Source organism: Lynx rufus, unplaced genomic scaffold (genome assembly GCF_022079265.1).
Source record: "Lynx rufus isolate CCGP_SWC_20201006 ecotype Redwood Valley unplaced genomic scaffold, mLynRuf1.p SCAF_25, whole genome shotgun sequence".
NCBI classification, from domain to species: Eukaryota; Metazoa; Chordata; class Mammalia; order Carnivora; family Felidae; genus Lynx; species Lynx rufus.
The window spans coordinates 13,231,362-13,245,732 of record NW_025814840.1 but is presented as its reverse complement, the minus strand read 5'-3'; the positions used below and the strand labels follow the sequence as shown (position 1 = coordinate 13,245,732).

The following is a 14,371-nucleotide window of genomic DNA, read 5'->3' as shown; positions in this document are numbered from 1 at the left end:
CAATACCGTGAATACCACTAAAATTTGCTGGGATGGGCTCATTATTGGAATGGAAATACATGTCTTTGTTAAAAACAATCCAATGTAAGATTTGAGAGCTGAAGAGTATATATCAGGAAGATATACATACTTGTTTGGCGCGAAGAGTAGTGACATTAGGGTAGAAAGCACAAGGGACAATGCTAGGACTGAGGAGTAGAAGAGATCTATAGATTATGCTATATATCATTTGGTAAAGAGAATAAGGTTATCCTCCTAATACAGATTATAAAAGAGGCACAAAAATCAGATAAATGATGAAAGATTTCAGCTGTCTTAAATTCTGCTAGAGGCTTCTTTTCTCTGGAAAAGACCTGATTTGTGTGTGGAGTGGGGAGGGTCCATTGTTAAGTTCCTTGGCAGAAACAAAATGAGAGGAAAGATTCCTTTGTTTTGAATTCTCATCAACAAGGAGGAAGAAATAAGTGAAGTGAAAGAGCCTCAAACATTGTGGGAAAAGAAGCTATTTTTGAATCTTCTCAATGAAAAAAATGTTGAATATAATCAAACTGCTTCCTAGGGCATTAGGAAGGTATAATTTGAAGAGTGGGGAAGAAATACCATATTCTTTTTTTTTTCATTTTTTTAAAAACAATGTATTTTTAATGAGTTAAGCATACAGCTATTTCCGTTAGCTTCTATACACACGCTTGCAAACAATTGTCTTTTTTTTTAATGTGAAATTTATTGTTGAATTGGTTTCCATGCAACACCCAGTGCTCATCCCAACAGGTGCCCTCCTCAATGCCCATCACCCACTTTCCCCTCTCCCACCCCCCCATCAATCCTCAGTTTATTCTCAGTTTTTAACAGTCTCTTATGCTTTGGCTCTCTCCCACTCTAACGTCCTTTTTTTTTTTTTTTTTTCCTTCCCCTCCCCCATGGGTTCCTGTTAAGTTTCTCAGGATCCACATAAGAGTGAAACCATATGGTATCTGTCTTTCTCTGTATGGCTTATTTCACTTAGCATCACACTCTCCAGTTCCATCCACGTTGCTACAAAAGGCCATATTTCATTTTTTCTCATTGCCACGTAGTATTCCATTGTGTGTATAAACCACAATTTCTTTATCCATTCATCAGTCGATGGACATTTAGTCTCTTTCCATAATTTGGCTATTGTTGAGAGTGCTGCTATAAACATTGGGGTACAAGTGCCCCTATGCATCAGCACTCCTGTATCCCTTGGATAAATTCCTAGCAGTGCTATTGCTGGGTCATAGGGTAGGTCTATTCTTAATTTTTTGAGGAACCTCCACACTGTTTTCCAGAGCAGCTGCACCAGTTTGCATTCCCACCAAGAGTACAAGAGGGTTCCCGTTTCTCCACATCCTCACCAGCATCTATAGTCTCCAAACAATTGTCTTAATGAAGAGGTCAGTTGAAGGATGCATTATATGTAGTGTAGTTTCAAAGAGGTAAGCATATGGCTGTTCCTATGAAATACCATATTTTAATGATTCAGTGTCCCAATTAAAGTGGAAGCAAATCAGAGCTCTCTAAAACTTGAAATATTGGGCTCAGCCAGCCAGGTGCCCCTCATATTATTTTTTTAATTGTGCTGAAATACAGATAACATTGACCATCTTAATAGTTTTTTTTTTTTTTAAGTTTATTTTGACAGAGAGCGATAGCAGGGGAGGGACAGAGTGGGGGCAGGGGGGACACTCCCAAGCAGGCCCTGCACTGTAAGCACAGATTCTGATGTAGGGCTCCAAATCGGGAATGGTGAGATCATGACCCCAGCTGAAATCAAGAGTCAGATGCTTAACCTTAAGACTGAACCATCAGGCACCCTGACAATTTTTTAAAAATACTAAAAAATTTTTAAATTTATTTTTATTTATTTATTTAAAAAATTTTTTAATTCTTTTTTATTTGTTTATTTTTTAAATTTACATTCAAGTTGGTTAGCATATATAGTGTAACAATGATTTCAGGGGTGGATTCTTTTTTTTTTTTTTCTTTCTTTTTATTTTATTTTATTTTAATTTTTTTAACGTTTATTTACTTTTGAGACAGAGAGAGACAGAGCATGAACAGGGGAGGGGCAGAGAGAGAGGGAGACACAGAATCGGAAACAGGCTCCAGGCTCTGAGCGGTCAGCACAGAGCCCGACGCAGGGCTCAAACTCACGGACCGTGAGATCATGACCTGAGCCGAAGTCGGATGCTTAACCGACCGAGCCACCCAGGCGCCCCTCAGGGGTGGATTCTTTAATGCCCCTTACCCATTTAGCCCATCCCCCGCTCCCACAACCCCTCCAGTAACCCTCTGTTCTCCATATTTAAGAGTCTCTTATGTTTTGTCCCCCTCCCTGTTTTTATATTATTTTTGCTTCCCTGCCCTTATGTTCACCTTTTTTTAGTCTTTATTTTGAGAGAGAGAGAGACAGACAGAATATGAGCGGGGGAGGGGCAGAGAAAGGGAAACACAGAATCCAAAGCAGGCTCCAGGCTCTGAGCTGTCAGCACAGAGCCTGATGCAGGGCTCGAACCCATGTACCATGAGATCATGACCTGAGCCAAAGTCAGAGGCTTAACCGATTGAACCACCCAGGTGCCGTGACAAGTTTTAAAAAATATTTAAAACAGTTTTTTTTTTTTAATTTTTTTTTAATGTTTATTTATTTTTGAGACAGAGACAGAGCATGAATGGGGGAGGGGCAGAGAGAAAGGGAGACACAGAATCGGAAACAGGCTCCAGGCTGTGAGCAGTCGGCACAGAGCCCGACTCGGGGCTTGAACTCACGGACCGCGAGATCATGACCTGAGCCGAAGTCGGACGCTCAACCGACTGAGCCACCCAGGCTCCCCTAAAACAGTTTTTTAAAGTTTATTTATTTATTTTGAGAGAGAGAGAGAGTGTGCAGGGAGGGGCAGAGAGAGGGAGAGAGAAACTACCAAGCAGGCTCCACACTGCCACCAAGGAGCCCGACGCGGAGCTCAAACTCAAGAACTTCTAGATCATGACCTGAGCTGAAATCAAGAGTCAGACACTTAACTGACTCAACTACCCAGGCATCCCTTGAGGATTTTTTTTTTTTTTTTTAAGTAATCTACACCCAGCATGGGGCTCAAACTCACAACCCTGAGACCACAAGTCTCATGCTCCACAGACTGAGTGAGCCAGGTGCCCCAGACCCTCTTAACAATTTTAGGTGTGCAATTGAGTAGTGTTAAGTACATTCACACTGTTGTGCAATCTTAACTCCTATGTCTCCAGAACTCTTTTCATCTTGCAAAACTGTAACACTGTAGCCATTAACACTATTTCCCCCTTTCCACAGCCATTGACAACCACAATTCCACTTTCTCTATGAATTTGGCTACTCTAGGTATTTCATTTAAATGGAATCATACAGTATTTGTTCTTTTGTTACTGGCTTATTTCACTTAGCATGATGTTCCCAGGGTTCCTTCATGTTATAGCATGTGACAGAATTTCCTTTCTTTTTAAGGCTGAATAATATTTGACTATATGTGTATACGACATTGTGCTGATCCATTCATCCATCAACGGATATTTGGGTTAGTTCCCTCTTTTGGCTATTTGTGAATAATAGCGCCGTGAACATGGTTGTACAATTATCTGCTTGTGTCCTTCCTTGAAATTCTTTAAAAAAAAATTTTTTTTAATGTTTCTTTATTAGTTGAGAGACAGAGCATGAGCTGGGGAGGGGACGGAGAGAGAGGGGGAGTCACCGATTCTGAAGCAGGCTCCAGGCTCCGAGCTGTCAGCACAGAGCCTGACGCGAGTCTCGAACTCATGAACCATGGGCTCATGACCTGAGCCGAAGTCGGCCGCCTAACCGACTGAGCCATCGAGGCACCCCTTTCCTTGCAATTCTTTTCAAAGCATTTTATTTGAGGAATTATGCAGTCATCTCATTGTGAAGAACATCCAGAAAACAGCTTATATTTTTAAAAACAGCTTAAGAAAAAGATAAGTAAAGTGGGTAAAGGATGTGAACAAGTAATTCATAGAAAAGGGAATCAAAATGAATAGATGCTCAGCTTCCCTCATAAAAGGAAATGTAAATAAAATGTATATTTCACTTATCAGACTGACAAGTAACCAAAGATTATTCTGCGAAGGGCAATGTTGTGATGATACTGGGACTTGCATACAGTGCTGGTAGGATTGTGAATTGGTGCAGTTCCTAAAAAGGGACATTTGTTATTAGCTCTCAACATTAAAAATGCCCTTCCCCTTTGATTCAGCAATACCCAGTTTGAGATTGTTTACTACAGTCATTTTTGCACAGGTATAAAAAATAATTGAGAAGGTTTAATCTTTGCAGTATTATTTATAATAGCAAAGACTTGGAAGTAACCTAAGTCCATCAGTTTGTGAAGACTGGTTATATAAATTATGGTATATCTATACAAATACTGTGTAGCCATAAAAAATGTAAAAGCTTCTGACATGGCTATGGGTAAATTTCCAGGTTATATTATTAAATGAAAATGTAAGGAATAGAACCCCATATAGAGCATGGTATCATTTGTGTAAAGAAAGGAAAAAGCATATCAGCTTGTATAAGCACAAAATGTGTGTGGAAGATACTATAAGATACTAATAAAACTGTTGCCAGTGGAAAGAGCTAATGACTAGCAGGAATGGAAGGGAAACTTTTAGTGTATTCCCTTTTATTCTTTTGAGTATCATCTATTTAAAAAATTAAGTGAGAAGGGCATCTGGGTGGCTTAGTTGGGTAAGCATCCAACTTGCGCTCGGCTCATGATTTCATGGTTTGTGAGTGTGAGCCCCACTTGGGGCTCTGCGCTGACAGTGTGGAGCCTGCTTGGGATTCTCTCCCTTTCTCTCTTGCCCCTCCCTCCCTCCGTCTCTCTCTCTCTCTCTCTCTCTGTCTGTCTCTCTGTCTCTGTCTCTGTCTCTCTCTGTCTCTCTGTCTCTCTCTCTCTCTCCCTTCAAAATGGTTAGGTAAACTTTAAAAAATAAAAGAAAAGGGGCACCTGGGTGACTTAGTTGGTTAAGCGTCCGACTTCGGCCTAGGTCACAATCTTGCCATTCCCAAGTTCGAGCCCTGTGTTGGACTCTGTGCTGACAGCTCAAGGCCAGGAGCCTGCTTCAGATTCTGTGTTTCCCTCTCTCTCTCTGCCCCTCCCACTCATGCTCTGTCTCTCTCTCTCTCTCTCTCTCTCTTTCAAAAATAAATAAACATTAAAAATTTTTTAAAGAAAAAAAATTAAGTGAGAAAGATGTATCTGGAAAAATATAAGGAGCATCCCTGAAATGGAAGAAGAAACAGCATAACAATGACTTTGAGACACTTGAATGGACCTCTTCAGAAAAGTACTGGTAAGGTTGAGCCTCCAAATCAATTTGTGAAAAAATGGGAAGATAAGAAAAGAAGCTTCTAGGATTGATCTAGGCTAAAAAGTAGTACAAATGCCTTGGGTGTAGTAATATATGGCTTTTAGTTTAAATCTTGAATATTTTGAAACATAGGAAACACCCAGATACTCGTTGCCTTTATTTAGCGATTGTTAACATTTTGCCACCTTTGCTTCATCTTTTGAAAATATATTTAATGTCGCATAGAGATGACAGAAAAATCACAGATTGACTCAATTTTTTATCTTTTGTTGTGTCTATGGAAAATGATTCCTGTCTTTTAAAAAAAAAAAAGCCTGTTTAAAAGCATGTTGAAGATAAAAGGAGGTGGTATAGTGTTTGGCCATTTTGAATTAGCCTGCATTCCAAGAGAAATTACATGTAGTAATTCATGAAAGAACTGGGAAATACGATTGCAAAAATTCCTGTCCGTAATCTTTAAAGAGTAATGAACAAGGGGAAATAGAACCTCTAGGAAAGATATTTGTGAACATTTAGAAAAGCAGTAATCCTAAGGAAGTAGGAAGAGTTGAGCGAGTCTTGCTAAATTTGCCTTTGTTTGTTTGTTTGGATTGCAATTCCCTGACAAGCCAGGGAAATTTGCAGAGAACAGTGCAGTATTTACTTTCTCTGTTGATCATCATTATCTTCCTTCTCGTACTCATTATTGTCAATAGAACAAATCACAAAGGAACAACTGTTCCTTCCAAAAATATTCATACAACTCAGAGGTGTTTAAGTTACCCCATTCCTCTGATTGACAGTATATTCTGGGACTGACAGTTTATTTTGATTTCAGGGGAGCATTTCACAAAGTTCATGATGTTCTTGCATGTGAACTGGATAATAGGAGGGCTTATAACTGAAAAGTTTTACACACAATTTGTATGGGTTCTGTCTTTGGTCAAAGTCATATATCTAATACACACAGACACAGACACACACACACACACACATACACATTTTGTTTCGATCTTACAAAAATTGCACAGGACAGAGCTGGGAGAGATAATTAATGTTGGAGTGTTCAATGTTCAGTATATATAAATGTAAAGTTCTGCATTTACATGAATAATGGTGTGTTAAGTTCTGCTTCAATGATTAGTTGTACAAGGGGCACCTGCCTCTGTCAGTAGAGCGCACAACTCCTGATTTTGGGATCGTGAGTTTTAGCCCCATGTTAGGTGTAGAGATTAGTTTAAAAAAATTAGTTGTACAAGTATAGAATAGAGAAGACCTGACTTGAAAGTTCTTCATGGAGGGGCGCCTGGGTGGCTCAGTCGGTTAAGCATCCGACTTCAGCTCAGGTCACGATCTCGCGGTCCGTGAGTTCGAGCCCCGCGTCAGGCTCTGGGCTGATGGCTCGGAGCCTGGAGCCTGCTTCTGATTCTGTATCTCCCTCTCTCTCTGACCCTCCCTCGTTCATGCTCTGTCTCTCTCTGTCTCAAAAATAAATAAACGTTAAAAAAAAAAATTAAAAAAAAAAAGTTCTTCATGGGAATTCATAAGACTTTATAGAAACAAGTAAACAAGTAGATTTTCTTTTAGTGTCAGTGTTAGTATTTAACTTTGTTTTTGGATGGACAGTCTGGCCATGGCTTTCTCGAATCTTAAACATGTTTATTTACTTTGAATAATTGTCTCAAGAATTTTTCCCAGGGAAATACTTCAGGGGACAAGAATAATTTAAAAACAAAACCATGTTTTTAGCTGTTTTTTGGGAGGTGGGGAGGGATAGAAATGATTAATTGTGGATCTACAGGTCAACATTAAAGAACTTAATATGATAATTCTGTGGCTGTATAGAAAAATGTTCACCTGTTAATAAAAGAAGTAGAATAGAAATTACGTATCTATTTCGCTTGTAAAAAATTCTATTTACATGTTAATGAAAATTGAAAAGGCATTTAAAACTAGTGAAAACTATTTTTTAGGATAATTATAGTTAAATTTAAGCATTTAAATTTTTTTACATTTGAATTTTTGTTAGAAATTATTTGAGTATAGTTGATACACAGTGGTACATTAGCTTCAGGTATACAACATTGTGATTCAGTTTCTCTATACTTTATGCTTTGCTCATCACAAGTGAAGCTACCATCTGTCACCATAGAACGTTGTTACAGTATCATCGACCGTATTCCCTATGCTGTGACTTTTCTTCCTGTGACTTACTCATTCCATAACTGGAAGCCTGTATCTCCTGTTTTGCCAATTCACCCCCACCCCATTCACCTCTGGCAAATATCAGCTCTGTATTTAAGGTTGATTCTGCTTTTTTTTGTTTATTCATTTGTTGTTGCTTTTAGATTCCACATATGAATGAAATCATATGATATTGGTCTTTCTCAGTCTGAATTATTTCACTTAGCATAAGACCCTCTAGGTCCATCTGTGTTGTTGCAAATGGCTCAAACTCATCCTTTTTTATGGCTGCATAATATTCGTCTGACACACACACACACACACACACACACACACACACACACACACACCACTCTTCCTTATCCATTTGTCTATCAGTGGACACTTGAGTTGCTTCTACATCTTGGCTATTGGAAGTAATACTGCAATAAACACAGGACCCATACATCTTTTCAAACTGATACAGTGTTTTTATTTTCTTTAGGTAAATACCCAGTAGTGGAATTGCTGCGTCATATGGTATTTCTATTTTTAATTTTTTGAGGACCCTCCATACTGTTTTCCACAGTGGTTGCACCAATTTACATTCCCACCAACAGGGCACAAGGGTTTTGGGTTTTTTTTTTTTTTTTTTTTTCCCCTCCACATCCTCACCAACACCTGTTATTTCTGGTCTTTTTGGCACTAACCATTCTAACAGGTATAGAGGTTATATCTCATGGTGATTTTGATTTGCATTTCCTGGGTGATTAGTGATGTCGAGCATCCTTTCAATGTGTCTGTTGGCCATGTGTATGTCTTCTTTAGAAAAATTTCTTCAGGTCCTCCGCTCATTTTAATTGGATTATTTGTAGTTTCGGTGTTGAATTGTATAAATTCTTTATGTATTTTGGATATTAATTCCTTATCCGATATATCATTTGCAAATATCTGCTCCTATTCAGTAGGTTGCCTTTTTGTTTTGTTGATTGTTTCCTTCATTGTACAAAAGCTCTTTATCTTGATGTAGTGCCAGTCGTTTATTTTTGCATTTGTTTCCCGCACGTCAGGAGACATATCTAGAAAAATGTTGCTAAGGCTGATGTCCAAGAAATTATTGCCTATGTTTTCTCCTAGGAGTTTGTGGTTTTAGGATTCATATTTAGGTCTTTAATCTATTTTAAGTTTACTGTTGTGTATGGTGTCAGAAAGTGATCCAGGTTTGTTCTCTTGCATGTAGCTCTCCTTTTTTCCCAGCACTGTTTATTGAAGAGACTGTCTTTTTCCATTGGGTAGTCTTGCCTCCTTTGTCATCAATTAATTGACCATACTGGTGCGGGTTTATTTCTGGGCTCTCCATTTTGTTCTATTTATTTGTCTAAATTTTGTGCCAGTACCATACTGTTTTGATTACTACAGCTTTGTCTTTAACTTGAAATCCAGGATTGTGATGCCTCCGGCTTTGTTCTTTCTCAAGATTGGTTTGGCTGTTTGGGGTCTTTTGTGGTTCCATACAGATTTTAGCATGAATGGTTCTAGTTCTGTGGAAACTATGATTGGTATTTTGATAAGGATTTCATTGAGTCTTAAACAGTTTTTCTTTATTTTTCTTTATTTTTTTAACATTTATTTATTTTTGAGACAGAGACAGAGCATGAACGGGGGAGGGTCAGAGAGAGAGGGAGACACAGAATCCGAAGCAGGCTCCAGGCTCTGAGCTGTCAGCACAGAGCCCGACGCGGGGCTCGAACTCACGGACCGCGAGATCATGACCTGAGCTGAAGTCGGCTGCTCAACCGACTGAGCTACCCAGGTGCCCCAAACAGTTTTTCTTTAATATCAAATCTAGTCAGTGTTCAAATTTTCAATATTCTCACAAGTTTTTACTTTAAAGTTACTTACACTTTTTTAAAAAATTAGGGTCCAAACGAAGTCCAATGTTGCAGTTGGTTGTCTTCAGTGTTTTTAAATCTGTTTGTTCTCCCTCCATGTCTTTCTTTTTCTTCTTGTGTCCTCCTTGTGTTGAAGAAACTAACTTGTTTGACGGTAGGGTTCCCCACTGTCTGGATTTTGGCTGACAGTGTCTCTTCACATGTTCCTCAGTCTTCTGCTTTCCTGTGAAGTAGGAGGTGGATCTAGTTACCATTCCTGGATAGGAGATACTTTTCACTCTGTCTCCCTTTAGGGCCTTCTCTTTAGTTTCATGGTTCTGTCTTTTTATTCGAGTTTAATGGTTTGTTTGTTTTTTTATTTTTTTTAATGTTTATTCATTTTTTGAGAGTGAGAGACAGAATGTGAGGGGGGAGGGACAGAGAGAGAGGGAGACACAGAATCTGAAGCAGGCTCCAGGCTCTGAACCGACTTTTAGCACAGAGCCCGATGTGGGACTTGAACCCACAAACCATGAGATCATGACGTGAGCCAAAGTTGGGCTCTTAACCGACTGAGCCCCCCAGGCGCTCCCAAGTTTCATGGTTTTTTGTTTGTTTTGTTTTAGTAAGCTCTGTGTCCAATGTGGGGCTTGAACTCACGACCCCGAGATCAAGTGCTACATGCTCCACCAACTGAGCCAGGCAGGTGCCCCTAGAGTTTAATTTTTATTTATTGTTCATTGTATGTGTTGCTTCCTATATCTATGGATCTGTTTTTTTCTCCCATCCTCAAGAGATAACAATGCCCATATTGCCTGTTTTCTTGTCCTGTTCTCTATCACTTTTCTCCTCCTTTTTTGTTTTTTTTTAATTTATTTAATTTATTTTTTATTTTAGAGAGGAGTCGGAGCAGAGTGAGAGGGAGAAAGATAATCTCAAGCAGGCTCCGTGCGCAGCATGGAGCTCTACCCGGGGCTGATCTCACGACTATGAGATCATGACCTGAGCCGAAATCAAAAGTCTGACACTTAACTGACTGAGACACCCAGGCGCCCCTGTCCCCCTCTCTTCTATTCTCCTTTCCTTCCTATCCCCTTCAGTAGATGACAGAATAGACAAGTTATGTGATGTGAGCTAACTGGAGTTGAGCAACATTTAAAAAACATATTATTGGGGTGCCTGGGTGGCTCAGTTGGTTGAGTGTCTGACTCTGTTTCAGCTCATGACCATGATGATGATCTCACAGTTTGTGGGTTCAAGCCCCACATCAGGCTCTGTGATGATGGCATGGAATCTGCTTAGGATTTTCTCTCTCCCTCTCTCTGCCCCTCCCTTGCTCATGTGTGCGCTCTCTTCTCTCTCTCTCTCTCTCTCTCAAAATAAACATTGTTATCAAAATATAGTTAGAAAGTAAAGTAAAATGAAACTATGAGAATATGCCACATAAACCTATAGGTCCTTCTCCTCACCAAAATATGAAGACTAAATTGCAGGAGTGTTGACCTCAAGAATATCTCACTAAAGTGAAGGGGTGCCTGGGTGGCTCAGTGGGTTGAGTGTCTGACTTTGGCCTAGGTCAGGATCTCGCAGGTCACAAGTTTGAGTGATGTGTTGAGCTCCGTGCCGACAGCTCAGAACCTGGAACCTGCTTTAGATTCTGTGTCTCCCTCTCTGCCCCTCCCCCACTCGTGTGTGTGTGTGTGTGTGTGTGTGTGTGTGTGTGTGTGTGTGTGTATGTGTGTGTGTGTGTGTGTCTCTCTCAAAAAATAAACATTAAAGAAAAGGAATATCTCAATACATAAAAAAACAAATTTTTAAGGACTTTATTAAGATCTTGTCAATTTTGTAATTTTCTTCCTAGATCTCCTCATATTTTGGATTCTGGCTATATTATCATGAATGACACGTTGACCTTAGATGTCATTGGTCGACGAGTTGAAGTTAATGGAGAACATGCAACAGTACGTTTTTCTGGTGTTGTCCCTCCTGTGGCAGGTAAATTATAAGTGTGTGTGTGTGGTGTGTGTATTTATTTATTCTGGATTGTTTCTTTGTAGGCTTCTCTGTAGTGCTCCTCCCCACCCCCCCCCCCCCATAGTGCTTTGCAACAACAACAAACAATTTGTAGATGCTTCTTATATTCTTATATACCATTGTTTTGTTCAGGTAACAATACCCTGTGGTATCTATGGTTTTATTTCATTTTACATTTATCTAATTATTTAGTGTTACTATTTTATATTAATTGAATGTTAAAATATCTTCTGAGTAAACTTAAAACAACTCATAATCTTGAATTTTCATACCCTACCCTCAAAAACTAAGAATTTTTTGGAAATTTCTTTTGTCATTAATCCACATGTATATGTATTTAAAGTAGCTTAAATCGATATAAATACAATTTGTGATGTCTTCTTTCATTTATTATTTGGAATATATTTATGTTTCTATAGTATTATTTTCCTTACATTTTTTGTTAAGATATAATTGACATATAACATTATATTAGTTTCAGGTATACAAAACAATGATTTGATATCTTTATATATTGCAAAATGATCACCAAGTTAAGTCTAGTTAACATTCATCATCATACATACTTACAGAGTCTTTTTGGTGTGATAACTTTTTTCCTTTTATATAATATCATTCTTGTATTTTTTTTATTTTTTATTAACAATTTTTTTTAATGTTTATTCATTTTTGAGAGGGAGGGAGGAGGAGCAGAGAGAGAGGGAGACACAGAATCCAAAGCAGGTTCCAGGCTTTGAGCTGTCAGCACAGAGCCCGATGTGGGGCTCGAACTCATGAACTGTGAGATCATGACCTGAGCCGAAGTCGGACGCTTAACTGACTGAGCCACTCAGGCACCCCTCATTCCCTTATTTTTAAATTTATTTATTATTATTTTTATTTTTTAATTTTAATTCCAGTATAGTTAGCATACATTGTTGTGTTGGTTTCCAGTGTACAATGTAGTGATTCAGCAATTCTTTACATTTTTCCTGTGTTCATCAAGATAAGTGTACTCTTAGTCCCCTTTCACCCATTCACCCCCCACCCCCACCTCCACTCTGATAACCATCAGATTGTTCTCTATAGTTAAGAGTCGGTTTCTTGGTTTGTCTCTTTTTTTTCCCCCTTTGATTCTTTTGTTTTGTTTCTTAAATTCCACATATGAGTGAAATGATTTCTCTGACTTATTTTGCTTAGTATTATATTCTCTAGCTCCATCCATGTTGTTGCAAATGGCAAGATTTCATTCCTTTTTTATTTTTGCCTTTTATATATGCCACATCTTTATCCATTTGTCAATCGGTGGACACATTGGCTGTTTCCATAATTTGACTATTATAAATAATGCTGCAGTAAATATAGGGGTGCATATGTCTTTTTGAATTAGTGTTTTCATATTCTTTGGATAAATACCTAGTTGTGCAATTACTGGATCAGGTGGTAATTTTATTTTTAATATTTTGAGGAACCCCCATACTGTTTTCTACAATGGCTGCACTGGTTTGCATTCTCACCAGGAGTGGACGAGGGTTCCTTTTTCTTCACATCCTTACCAACACTTTCTGTTTCTTGTGTTTTGGATTTTAGCCATTGTGACAGGTGTCAGGTAATATTGTAATTTCGATTTGCATTTTCCTGATGATGAGTAATATTGAGAATCTTTTCATGTGTCTATTGGCTATTGGTATATCTTCTTTGGAGAAAAGTCTATTCATGTCTTCTGCCCATTTGTAATCGAATTAATTTGTTTTTTTGTGTATGTTGAGTTTTATAAGTTCTTTATATATTTTAGATACTAGCCGTTTATCGGATATGTCATTTGCAAATATCTTCTTCCATTCCTTAGGTTGCCTTTTAGTTTGGTTGAATGTTTCCTTTGCTGTGCAGTTTTGTTTTTTTTTTCAAAATTATTTTTTTAAGTAATTTCTACACCCAGTGTGGGGCTGGAACTTAAAACCCCTAAGATCAAGAGTTGCATACTCCACTGACTGAGCCAGCCAGGTGCCCCTGTGATGTCGTCTAAACAAAAGTTTCACCTGACCCTGTGGGCAATTCTGAAGATAGATAGGGGGCCCTTCAGAGATTTTCCTTGTTGAGATGAGGGGCTGGGCATTTACATCTGTGATGATCCATCACTGGATCCTGGTATGTGGAAGGGTGTATGTGCTTGTGCAAGGCACTTTTTTTTTTGGTTCTAAAAGTGGGACCATAGTTGCTAGAAGCTAGTATTCCCAGCAGCTGATGAGAATAAGGCTCTGTTTGTAAAGGCAGCTCAGAGTAGTGCATCCCAAATCTAATAATACAGATGGAAGCTATTTCATGGTAATTTAGTGAATATGAAATAGTACATATTTTCATTTATTAAATTGCCTGTGAGTTTGACACTTCCTTCGTGTATGTATTATCAGGCAGTTTTTTACCTGAAATTATAATTGTGCAAAGAGGGAGCTATTCTTTATTTACTCTATTAATTATCTGATTGTATGAGCGCATTCTCTATTATTTTACCTCAAAGATGCTACTTTGGGATTTTATGTATGTATGTATGTATGTATGTATGTATGTATGTATGTATGTATGTATTTATTAACAAATTTGTGGGGGGAGGCACCTGGGTGGCTCAGTTGGTTAAGTATCTGACTTTGGCTCAGGTCATGATCTAACGGCTCTTGGGTTCCGAGCTCTGCATCGGGCTCTGTGCTGACAGCTCTGAGCCTGGAGCCTGCTTTGAATTCTGTGTCTCCCTCTCTCTGCCCCTGCCCTACTGAACTTGGTCTCTCTCTCTCTCAAAAATAAATAAACATTAAAAAAATAAAAATAATTTTTTAATGTTTATTTATTTGTTTTAAGACAGAGAGAACGCAAATGGGGGCAGGGCAGAGAGAGAGAGAGGGAGACAGCGAATCCCAAACAGACTCTGCACTGTCAGCACAGAGCCGACATGAGGCTCGAATTCATGA

The 14,371-nt window shown here is 38.7% G+C and overlaps 1 protein-coding gene across 2 annotated transcripts in view; it reads left to right on the top strand.

Annotated features, from left to right (window-relative positions):
- The window catches only part of TBCE (tubulin folding cofactor E), a 92,316-nt gene that overhangs the window by 10,793 nt on the left and 67,152 nt on the right, over nucleotides 1-14,371 (top strand). For both annotated transcript variants that reach the window (XM_047088616.1, XM_047088617.1), the window contains exon 2: nucleotides 11,257-11,390. In XM_047088616.1, the coding sequence (XP_046944572.1) occupies nucleotides 11,291-11,390 (100 nt within the window). In that variant the 5' untranslated portion in view covers nucleotides 11,257-11,290. The remainder of the gene's footprint in view (nucleotides 1-11,256; nucleotides 11,391-14,371) is intronic.